This window comes from Siniperca chuatsi, linkage group LG18, assembly GCF_020085105.1.
Source record: "Siniperca chuatsi isolate FFG_IHB_CAS linkage group LG18, ASM2008510v1, whole genome shotgun sequence".
Classification (NCBI taxonomy): domain Eukaryota; kingdom Metazoa; phylum Chordata; class Actinopteri; order Centrarchiformes; family Sinipercidae; genus Siniperca; species Siniperca chuatsi.
The window spans coordinates 7,876,077-7,888,571 of NC_058059.1; the positions used below are offsets into that span (position 1 = coordinate 7,876,077).

The 12,495-nt window shown below is 42.9% G+C and overlaps 1 protein-coding gene and 1 long non-coding RNA gene across 15 annotated transcripts in view; one reads left to right on the forward strand and one right to left on the reverse strand.

Annotated features, from left to right (window-relative positions):
* ntng2b (netrin g2b) overlaps nucleotides 1-11,156 on the reverse strand; it is a 69,978-nt gene extending 58,822 nt beyond the window's left edge. For 4 of the 14 annotated variants that reach the window (XM_044174345.1, XM_044174347.1, XM_044174349.1 and 1 more), the window contains exons 1-2: nucleotides 10,441-11,135; nucleotides 8,300-9,066 (exon numbers count right to left, since the gene is read on the reverse strand). In XM_044174345.1, the coding sequence (XP_044030280.1) occupies nucleotides 8,300-8,518 (219 nt within the window). In that variant the 5' untranslated portion in view covers nucleotides 8,519-9,066; nucleotides 10,441-11,135. Of the gene's footprint in view, nucleotides 1-8,299; nucleotides 9,067-10,440 lie in introns of all 14 variants that reach the window. The other 10 variants (XM_044174350.1, XM_044174352.1, XM_044174351.1 and 7 more) reach the window with 5 other exon arrangements.
* LOC122865641 overlaps nucleotides 1-12,495 on the forward strand; it is a 117,624-nt gene that overhangs the window by 71,803 nt on the left and 33,326 nt on the right. The gene's annotated exons all lie outside the window — the stretch shown is intronic.

The window sequence follows — 12,495 nt, forward strand, 5'->3', positions numbered from 1 at the left end:
TTCTGTATGATGTAAGGCCTAAGGTACTGCATAACACCGCTTCTTTTCAGATGTTCACTTTTTCACGTCTACTGCCAAGAAGCAGCATCCTTTTGAATAAAGTCATTGGACTGTACCAAGGGAAAGTGAGCAGTCAGTCAAATCCACTCTAGTGGTCTAATAACAAAAGCAAAAGTTACAATCCTGCGAGGCTGAGATTATAAATCATCTGATTTATGGTGACAACGCAGAGTGGGAAAACTCCAAACATAAGCAAACGCTGAGTCTGTGCTGAGGGAAGCTGTACGGCACAGAAGACACTATACAGGTTCATAATGCATGTGAAGACAGAGCAGTGACACTACACTATCTGTATACCAAAAAACTGATGATAATCTATCTCTCTCCTCACTGGAACGACATAGTAGCATTGTTCTCTATCTGATAACCCAATTATCTCCTTTGCACTGACTCAGATAGGGATCACTGTCAGCGCAAACACACTTAGGATGATAATCTACAATGCTTGTAAACAACTGCAACCGGAAAAGGTAATTGGAATTAGATGAAGGAGGTTATAGTGAAAGTCAGTAGCTACTTTTAGTCGAAAACTACTCTGTACTGTAGTGGCCCTGCTGCTTTTGTGCTCTCTATTAGTGTGTCCCCTGACCTTAGTCCAGACACACGTTTACACACACGGGACTGGATTAGTAGGCTGTTGTTCTGAGGATGACCCTAGACCTACAAATCCTATTGAAAATGATCTCACTGTCACACTGTCCCAGATACAATGCAACCTCCATATAGGTTAGCTCCTGAAGTGTGTTTGTGACAGCGTTTATGTGTCTGAGAGACAGCACATGTGTGTTTGTGTGCAAGCAAATCCACAAACTAGAAAAGAAGCAAGGATCATTTTGGAGGAACGTCCTGTTGTCTCTTTTGTTGGATTTAAGTGTCGGGTCAAAAAGCTGCACATTGCTGTTCATCAGTCTGCTCTGGCCTCTCAGAGCCCATTAGGATTAGCTACAGTAGAGGCGCTACGTACTGTAATATAGGCTGGAAGATTTTTATACCCCATGAGAGACTTACGCGCAAGGTTATGTTTAAGCCTTTTGTGTGCCCTATCTTCCTTATCCCACTCTGCCTCCTGCCACTACTCTGCCCCGGCCCAGTACATCTATGTCAGGATACACACACCCGCAACACACTCTCACACACACACAAACACACACATACATACACACACAGATCCCGGCCAACTGCTGCGGCAGGTGGCCCGCACTGCTAAGCCACTCCAGCAATTATCCTCGCTGGGATCCTGTCTCCACGACAACAGCCGCCATGATGCCCCTGCGATGAGTGACTTCCTTGTTTTCACTTGCGGGATAACAATGTGATTCTAAACACTCATTAATAACTCCTCAAGCGCTAAAGTTTGCCTCATGCTATGGCTACGGTGACTGATTGTAAAAATACAAAATCATCTTACACAAACATCAGTTTAGAAGTGAGTTATTTCAGTGTTTGAACTCAACAGCAGTAACAAAACATTACTGGTTGCCTACAGAAATGGCAAGCTGCCGTTATGCATTTACACAGAAATAAAGCATGAAGAAAATTGCACTCTGCATGTCCTTCCCCCTCTCATCGCTTTTATGACCATTTCTGTTGCCCTCAAAATATTTTCTTTCACTGCCTTGCCTTCTCTCTCCTCTTTATTTCTTCCTCCACTTATAGAAGTTTCTAAGTTATATTGCTAGCGAGGGGAATAAAGGTAGGGACACACACTCAGAGAACACAATTTATTTTGTTTTGGAGAAACATCAAATGAAATGACCTTCCCATTAAAAAGGCCACAGAGGGTAAGAAAGGGATATTGCTTTTTCACTTATAACGTTAATTTTTTATTTCGTTCTATCATACTGGAGATCCCTGAGTAAAGATGGTGTGTTTCTGTGTGTGTGTTGCCTGAAAAAATGTGTACACACATGAGTGTGTATGCGTATAACTTAAGAGCATGTATAGAATTACAAATCATATACCTGCCTTTTACTTTAATTACCTGAAACAGTGATTATTCGCTCTCTGTAAAATGTCTCGCCTTGTACAAAACAGCACTCGGCAAGTGTAAATGTGTCTTAGGTGTGTGTTTGCGCGGGTGGGTGTTGTTTATGTCTGTGTGTGTGCATGCAAGCAAAAGTAAATGTTTACTGAAGGCATGTGTGATTGTGCTGGAGGAGGAGAGAAGAAGGACAGAGCAGGGACACCATGCTGCTCAAAAGCAACAGCAGGGCTTGTCCTGGCCAGAGCACCGCAGTCGGACCAGGACGAGTTATATTAGGAACTTATCTTAGAATTCAGGTAATACTTACAGCAGATACAGTGCACTGAAAGAACAAAATATCAGGGAGAGTTGCTGTTTTCTTGAAGTGCACTGATGAGGTGAATTCAGGTCAAAGTTATTATCTTTTATTGATGTCTGTTATTAAAACGAAACCAATCACAAAGGAGGAGATGTAGATTAAGAGAGGTAGACAAGCTGGAAAAAGGATTTTAAGCTTTGAGGCAGACTGAGATGTGGATTGTGCAACAGAGATCTTTATATTTTTTTGTACTTTCTGTGTTTCTTAAAGAGAACTCCACCAATTTAGCATCGCACTCCTATAACATTGTCGGACTCACGATGGACAGTTTAGAAAAAAGGATCAAGACTGATGCAGCAGAACCAGAGATATCGTCTTTTTCATTCCACGCATTCTTCTTTCTTGTCAAAACCTGGTGCTTACATTACTTACAATGTTCCCGACCACCACCACAGACAGTTCAATCGGAGATTCGGGCGTGTTATGCTAGTAGCGGCTAATGTAGCCTTGTGCTGCTAGCCTCAAGCAGAGATGAGGAGCGGGTAACAGAGGTCTGGTAAACTAATTTCTTTCAGACTCCACACCTCCAGATTTTTTTCAGTTTCAAATTTGTAGTTTTCAACCCCAACCGACGCTGCCTTAAGTGACAGCCAAGACCTGTAAACTGACTTTGATGTGTAAAATCAGCGTACTGCCTTTTTCTTTCCTTTTTCTGGAATTTGTTAGCTTAGGTGTTATCATATTTTTGTCCCTTGGTCATGATAAAATTTTACTCACCACTTCTATTGTACAGATGTTTGGAAAATGTGGACTCTAGGAATAACAATATCAAGTGGGGCAATGAGTGTGTGTCTCCTACAGATTTCCAGAAAATATCGCCTTAGAAATCCTTGCAGAACAATATTTAAGAGGATTTCTGTTGATTTCAAGTTTTTTTGAAAGACTCCTTGCTTCAATTAAGATTGTTCTTGTTATAGTCCACATTTTTACTCAACACCTCTGCTGTACAAATTTGGGGAATGTGGATTATGGCAAGAGCAATCTTAATAGTGGCAAAGAGTAAGAGTCTCCTACAGCTTTCCAAACATTTCAAATCAACAGAAATCATCTGAAATACTTGTCTATATGCATTTTCAGGGGACTTCTTGCTGTCTGTATTTTTGTTTCATTCTGTTTAGAGTTTCTGGATTCTGTTGCATTGAAGTTTTGTTGGAAAGCTAAGAGGCTCGCTCTCCTCATCCTTTCTATCTGTATTTCCCAAATCTCTACAACAGAGGTGGTAAGTAACATTTTATCATTAACAATAGTCATAAGGGACACAAATATGATAATAAATAGCAGGTTGAGAAATTTTCCTTTAAATTATCATTCAAATGTTGTGTCTAGTCTACCTCTCACACATGTACAAACACACACAAACACTGGCTCTGTAGCTTCTATACATATGGTCTCTCCTCTCCAAACAGCCATCAGTCCTGGGATCCTGATTGGTGAGACAAGGCAGTTTGCTAAGTTCACCTCAGGCTGTCTAAGCATCTGCGGCCAATCCCTCTTAGTATCACCTCAGTCAGGGATAAATCTCACTTATAACTATCCTCCCGTTCTGCCAACACATCTAAACCTACTCTGATCACTTTCAACTGTGTCCTAATGGGGAAGCAAGCCATGCCATTACATCACTACACCCTCCCCCACCTCCCTTGTTCGTACAGTCACTCTTTCTGTCGCTCTCTTTAGCTGTCTGTTTCTTTCTCTCTGTTCCCTTCATTAATTATGCCCTGCGCTTTCAAACCTGCTCATGCTGTGCCCACATTCACCTCCAAGGGTGTATTATTAGGACCCTGGCCACCTGGGTAGCTTTTACCCCAGGGAGGTGCATCAGGGATGGCCCACTGCTGGATGTGGGTGGCCCTTTTACATGGCCTTGATGGCCCACTGCTGGGCAGGGCAGGCCAGCCGGGCCTGGCAGGGCTACACTGGGCAGGGAGTATGAAGTATGGCCATAGGCCCAGTCTGGGAAGCACTGATCCACGCTACCAGCTGCCATCTTCCTCCCCTTCCTGCATGCTCCCCTTCCGCTGCTGCGTGGCTTCTCTCTCTTATGTCTATTTTTAGAGCTGGCTGATTTCTACCTTCTAAAACGGGCAAATGTGTTGTGGAACAGGAACGTGTGTGTTTTTTTTTTTTGTGTGTCTTTCTTAGACATACCACCGTGCACAGTTGGCCAACTCGTGCACATGTTTCACACACCCCTGCTGGTCCCCGTTAATGTCACAGCACACTGTACATTCCTGTACACATGCACGCATCCCATTTCCATTCGGCTGCTCTCTGTTCTCAGCCCTAAGGGAGATGGTTGATTGAAGGTTTCAGTTCAAAACTAAATAACAAACAACAGCACAGCGAGGCTTTTTTGAATGCAATATTTTTATATCGACACTGTGCATACTACTGTGAACTGTGGTCTGATTTCATCTTTTTGCTTAGCTAAGCTTGGATCTTCCTCACCTCTCCCTCATCATTAGCTATCCCCCTCTGTAACCCACTGCCTCACCCCCCTCAAACCTCCTTACTCTATCATCCTCAACTGCAAGCTAAGACTCTATAGTAGCTATCATACAGAGAAACTACAAAGAAACTACTGAAGCTCCTAATACAGCACTAGTGACAGTAGCATCTTTGTCAAAGTGCTGGAAGTCCGTCATGTTGAAAGAAGCCAACATGCTGGCCTGTTTGGCTGAGGAGAAAGGATGCTGCATTCCCAGAAAACAAGAGAGATAAATAGAGTGGAAAAAATGCATCCCTGTGGAGATGGAGGGACCAAAACTACTGTAAACCAATGCAAGCAGGGAAAGCTACAGTATGCCTCAACATCAAAACCTCCCAAAAGTGAATTCTCCTATAGTTTTTAGGAACACGCTGGAGCACTCATAGGGTGAGAGAAGGGGGGGAAATTTTTTTTTGCATCTTCCGCAGTATGTCTCAAGTCTTATTAAGGATGAGCAGCTCTGCGCATTGGGTGATGCAGTCTTTTTTTTTTCCAGTGCCCTGACTTTCCCTTGACTTGTGGGATTGCTGAATGAGTGAATGTAAATGTACACCAATTAGATAAGAAACTGGCTTTTCTGTAAAGCTGCCAAATCCGGGGGCAAGAGGAAGAGGAAAAAAATGCTGCTTGCCTGAAAATAAATGATCTGTATACCAATAACCCTCAACTAATACTCAGTTGGCAGGTCCAAAAGAAAGACAGAGGAGATGTAATGGCCTTGATTCCCTGCTGAAGTGTGTATAGATAGATTAAACCTCTGTTAATAGATAATATGTAGATGCTCAGTGATTCTTAATCCAAAATGCAAAGATTTTCTTTTGCTGTCAAATAAGTATCCAATTACAGTATTAAACATACTCTGCTCTCTCATTATGTAGGAATTTGAGTCTGACATTCCTTGCTTCTTAAAGGGGACCTATTATTCACATTTCCAGCTCTATATTTTTATTCTTGGACTCCACTAGAGTGGTTTTGCAAAAACAAAATCCTTACTTATCTTATACTGGCCCTTTATGCAGACCCTCAGTTCATTCTCTGTCTGAAACAAGTTGTTTTAGCTCTTGTCTCTTTAAGGCCCCCCCTCCCTAAAAGCCACTTTCTTCGGATTAGCTAACTTCCAGGAAGCCTATCGAGGGGCAGCACCCAGTGCTTGTGAGATGAGCACCACCTCATGCTCTTGCCGGTGTGCTAGACGGCATATGACAGCTACAATAACTTAGCTTGGAAAATAGCGATATGGGGCACTGAATTTGATGAATTTGAGACAAGAATTAGGTTGGAAAAAAATGATAGACGCCACCAGAGCGCAGTGTTTCTGGGGACCGGGCCTCACCGATTACTGTACAAAAACGCACAACTTTTATAACTTTATTCACTGGTTTTGGTGAAACTGGATCATATTTCATGGAGAAAATATTTTCTGGTTTTCCCTCTGATGTCCTCCAGCTGTTCTACCTCAACTCTGTGATTTTATGCAGTTTCCTAAAGGACAGATAGCTTTAAAGTAACCGCTAACGTGCAGCTAGCAGTCCTATTAGCTTTGCTGATTCGGCCTCGTACTGGGGGCGTACTCGTATCCCTGCACTTCGTGGGCGTGCTGTGCCTGCAGCAGATGACCATATAAGGACATCGCCCAGCTCGGCACGAAAGCAGAAAAAGCGAAAACGTAAACCTAGTATTTAGAGCAGTCTGAAGCCTGAGCTTTTTGCGCACAGGGATTACTTTCACATATGTTTATCTCATTATTTGAAACTTTGGCCATGTTTAATATGAACATCCGACATTGTAACATTATATAAATGACAGAAAATAAGGGAAAGCATAATAAAGGTCCCCTTTAAGTAAACTTTCATCTCTCAGCCTCTTCACTCTCTAAATCCCCAGCTAGTGCACTAGGGGGCCTGGTTCAACCCCCACAGCCCCAGATGACCTGAGAAGAACCAGAACTTTCCGCTATAAAGACCCCATCCAATGCAAAAGTGCTGACTAAGACCATTATCCTTCCTGTCGCGCCCTCTACCCCTCTCTGTCTTTCTCTCTCATCAACCTAGCAGCGCATTCTGGATCCTTGGGATGGAGCGACGCTGGCCAAACCCTTGTAAGGAAGCCCATTAAGGAGCCCATCAATATTTCATCATCGCTCACTCAGAAACATAGTTATAGAAGTTTCCAGGCCAGGGCCATTAGGGGGCAGACGTCAATACGTTATGGCAGCGAGCATTTCTCTTTACTTCTCCCCCCTCGTTCCCTTGCCTCTGTCCGTCTCCCGTCTCAAGAGAAGTCATCGGAGAGGCTTTCTCAAGACGACAGTGGTTTCCGCTACTTCTACATTAAACAAATCATTAACCATTAGGTATCCAATAAGCACAATATCCTTTCCTTCTCCTGTCAAATGACCCCAAGTACTGTTATTAGTCTCAGCGAGAGGAAAGGAGGGAGACTGGGGTGGAGGGTTGTTTGTAAAATCTGTCTTAAGGTAACAAATCTCCAGTCACACAGAATACAAACACTTAATTAACAGCATGACATGATTGTATAATGTGATGTATACAGGCCTAAACACTCTCACTAAAACACTTTTTGTGAGATTTTGACTCATGGCTGTTGAGACAGGTCTGGCACCTTCAATACTGGCCATCTCAGTGAGTGGACACTCATTGTGACAGTGGGGCGATCATCAAGAGGATGAACTTGCTGTCTCACACACACAGTGAGTCAAATCTTATGAGTCAAATCACAAGTATAAAACTTTCCTCTAAAGAGGCAGGGGGACGCTTAATTGCAGTCGTCTTAGGATTACAATGATTTTATAACCCTTATTTCAAATTATTACACTTACATTAGCCGGGATGGGAACTAGCCTGCAGGCTAAAGTGTGTTAAATATTGCTGTAGCAGACATTTTAACGAGTTTTCCTCCAGCTCACCCTTCAGTGTCCTTGGAACTAAAAAGGTCCCGCTATATGCAGAAATGTGAGGTTCTCTAGAAGCCCAAATCAAACCGGATCCCAGGCTGCCAAGTCCATATTAATGTAAACAACACCTCCGGACCTCTCTGAGAGAGGTCGAGCCATGCCAAGTTATTGCACTTATGTCATCCCTTTTAGATCCCTATAGCTTTTATAGTGTGAATCCTGCTCTAACTTTAATTAGACCATTTTTTTTCTGTCCTTACTTTTCACTGTTGTCACTATTCAGCTTAATTGTATAACCCTGTGATCTTGTTGATTTCCAAAATAATAGTTTTCAACTTTTTACACTTGTAACTGTATTTTACCTATATTTTAATGAAGACCAACTAAGGTTTTCTGCCAGTGTGGAGCACATGTTTGCATTGTGTACACTCTATACATTTTAAAGTTATTAATAAAGGTATAAAAGATGCTGTACAACTCCGGACATGAACTCACCAGAGTGCAGAACCTCTCCGGTGGGTTTCCACACGTGATTCCGGGTGGATCCACCTTGATCCGCATGTAGTCTTTCATGGACGCGGATTTCGGCTGGCAAGCGTACTGCTCCCACACCGAGCCCTCATCCGTGCTCACCAGGGACTTGCACAGTTCGTACTGGCCCAGAGTGGAGGCCAAGCAGTGCAGCAGCAGCAGAAACACGGCCTGGAGGAGCATGGCAGGCTGGGGGGTGTTTGGAGCGGGGTCCGGCACAGGGTGAGGGGGCCACGGAGCTCAGAGGAGAGGTGAAGCGCATGGAGCGGTGATCATAAGGAAATAGTGGACATCCCTACCACCATGCTGCTGTAGGCCTACTGTGAATGGAGAGATGCAAGTAAATTGACACAACTCGCCTCCAGGCTTATAAATTCCCTAAATGACAGGAGAACACTGTATCGGCAACTTTCGCTCAGTGTCTCTTCACAAATATTGACGGCCCCCAGAGAGCCGAGAGAGGGACGCTTTCTTGTTTTGACGGCTGACTTCCTGAGGAAGATGGGCGGTGGGTGGAGAGTCGGATAATGTTACAGAGATTAATCTCGGCATACACTTTAACCATAGTGTTGCAGGGAGTTGGGTAGGAGATGTTAACGCGGGTCCATGTCTCAGAGAGCGGTGTCCTGCAGGGAAACAGTGGAGCTGGTCGGGGAGGATGAAGGAGAGGTTGCTGCGTCTTCAGGTATATCCATTGGATGTTTTGCACTGGCCGAGCTCCTCTGATTGTCCTGGGGCGAGATGAAGACAAATGCGAGAGAAGTATGGTGTTAGTTTGATGAGAAATGCGTCCTCATCAGTTCATCACATCCTTAATCTTACTGTGTGCAAATGCAAGGATACACTGGTTATATTTTTCAGATCTCAACTTGAGATGAAATGTATCCTGCGTGGTATTTCTCTTTTGCGTGAATAAAAGTTTAATGACAGTCTTTGAAATATACATGTGGATGGGTGGTCTGCGTTCTTATTTTGTAGTATAATTAACTCCCTAATTATTCTGTAGTAATGGCGGTAATTTAGCTTGGAAAGTGAAAAAACATCCCATTCGTCTTCAGACTATGAGGAGAATTTTAAGTGAATGTGTGACACAGCAAGTTGGTTACAAGGCGGGCAAGTTTGGTTAAACTCGCCTCTAATCTGCGGTGCATTCGGTGATATTTTATATGAAGAGTTGCACACTAAAAACGCACTCTAAAAAGCGCCGCATTGTGTGGATAACCCCCTGCGTAAAAACACGTGCTGCTGCCGGGTGCCGCCTGTGCGTGCAAGAGTTGTAATTGCTCCTTTAGCTGTCCAATGCTGGAGATGAAGAGTAGGCTACAGATGTTTTTTTTATTAATATTGGTACTGCAAGAAATGTCAGTCCGAGAGACAGTTAATAGCCTATATCACCTACTTCCTTAAAATATGCGAAAATGTGGAAAAAGGAGAGAGAATTATACTCACAAATCAACTTGTTTCAAGATTTTTCTTGAATCAAGTGTCATTTTCTTGTAAGCTTATAAATTATAGGCCTTTTCATTATTCTGTCTTAATTCAGCATACTGTCATGAATTTAATAATAAAGTTGAAGCAAATAAAACTGCACTGGAAGTAGTTATTGTCGGATTTATTCACTTTATGTAACTATAATTCGATTTTAAACTGAATACATGAATAAATGAATAAATATGGTTGACATTTTTTGCAGTGTGCACCCATTGATCATAATTCGACTGTCATCCCACACTGACAGAAGCCAAGTCCTTGCACAACCTATCCCACACAACCCTGTGGACTCTGACTTAGTTCAGTTGTCAAGTAAGTCGCCAAAGCTATTTCTCGGCACTGACAGTCTTGTAGGGGTGTGTCACTTTCTACAGTAGTGCATCCCACCGCGCAGCATCGCTCACACTATATGTATATTGTATATTCACAAATTAATGCATTCATTTCGTTTGTGTAAAATAGTGTAAATTAAGATGAAAGTCCCTTCAACACTGATTATCTTCGAGTGGTCCGGATGTTGTGTATAACTCAGAGCAGCTTCTCGGTGCAAGACTTCAAAGAGCTAAATAGCAGAATGCATCGTGTTGCGAGATTATATCAGATAAAGCACTTACTTCTAACATGCATCCGTGAGACAGGTCAGCACTTTGTGTGGCCTTGGAGTACGTGCACGTCCCCCCTCTTTGGGCAAAAAGATCTCCCCGATCATCCACTGCACTCGCTCCCCGCCGCGGTCCTCTCTGTACTCCCGTTATCTGCCTGCCCGGCTCGCTGTTTGTTTTTGCCTTCTGCCGGATACTTTTTTATCACACCGTGGACGGCTGCGCACGGTAGATCGGTGTCCTACATGTAGAAACGGCTGGAAAAAGAGGACTGAAATCCAGCGTCAAGGAGTATCAAAAGTATAAAATATTGACTTTGAGGAAATGCTTGTGCCCGCCCTTCTTCCCCCCTCTCCTCCTCCTTTTCCCACTTTACAAGCTCGGGTTTACCCGGGATGCTCAAGGGCAGAAAGAAAGAGAGGAGAAAAAAAGGCTTTATGGAAAATATCACCCTCCCTCCTTCTCCTCCTCCTCCCCTCTCTCTCTCTCGCCCTCTCTCTCTCTCTCTCTCTCTCTCTCTCTCTCTATCTATCTCTCTCTCCCTCTCTCAGTTAATGCCCAGGCTAAATCCTTTTACCATCACTTTCAATCACTATCTGAGCTTTTATCTGCTCCAGCCCTGCTGCCTGAACCGGGGCGGTGCAACTTCCCCTCATTGCTCCTGCTCCAAACTGTTCCCCACCAGGTCCGGTCTGCACCCTGCTCGGATTAAAGGACCAGCGGAAAACGGGGACCTGGTATTACTGTACTCTCGCCCTTACACTGTCTAGATGTGTAAAAATATAACGTACGACACTGTTTACTTGGAGGGTGAACTCACAGTTGTCCCTGCATCAAAAAATGATATATCTCTAACACTCCTTATGGGACTTGTAGTGTGTCTGGCCGCTAGTGAATGTATATAGTGACCTTATCCCACTTTATTGTATTATTTATCTCCTATAATGCTGCCGTAAAACATTCCCCATAAAATCTTATAGTTACATTTTTGCAGTGGTTTTGTCAGCCTGCAGTATATGTAATATTAATTATCTATAGGATTAATTATCTACAGGATTTTTATACAGGATTATCAATGCATCAACTATGAATAGTTCAAATATACATATAGTTCAAATTCACACAGAGCAGGTGCAATGCTGTGTAATGGTTCCACCCTGCAGCAGAGTGGTGTGCTGTCCGTAATGCTGATATGGAGCAGGGCCTTTAACTTCTAATACAGAGGACGCCAAATAACTCACATTAATCTACCCCACATTTAGTCAGTTTCAGCTGATTTGTTGTTGTTGTTAGAATTTCCATGGTATAGTAGTCCATAGAGTTGCAAACTATGGGGTAATTCAGTGGTTCACAAGATAAACAACAGGATAGGAGAGCAGAAAAACTTCTTCTGCTACACAATGTTTGTTTATATATAATATATATATTTGTGTGTATATATGTATATATATGTATGTATATATATATGTATGTATATGTATATATATGCATGTGTATGTATGTATGTATGTATGTATTTAAACATGAAGTTCAGTTTACTCATCAGACAGATGATTTACTCTGTCTGTAAACTGAGTTGCCTGTTGTTGTCATCAGCTTGGGTTTTAAACACACTTTTTAACAGAAACCCTCCTTTATAAACTGGAGGTGTGGGGTTTGACCAAAGTGAGCATTTAGGAGGCAGAGAGAATCCAATGAAAGACACTATTAAATTGCATTATGGGAAATGTAGGTTCCCATACTATAGACTAAAAGTCAGAATATCGTGGCCTCTGCTGCTTCGAGAGTAACTTAACACCCCATGAACATCTTGTTATTGCTGAACTCCAGTGGTTTATCTTCTCACCTTGCTGTAGTGATGTAGTGTACTCCAGGATGTGTCAGTACACCGTGATATCACTGTTCGGTGCACTTACAGTCGAACAAAGCACACTTCTAACCCCACCCGACCACACCCCACTGCTGGGTAAGGTCAGAGGTGAAACAGGCTTTCAAGCTTTCAATATCAGCCTGATGTTTAGTTACTCTTTAATCTGTTTCTTGTGAGTACCCCAACTTTATGGAAGT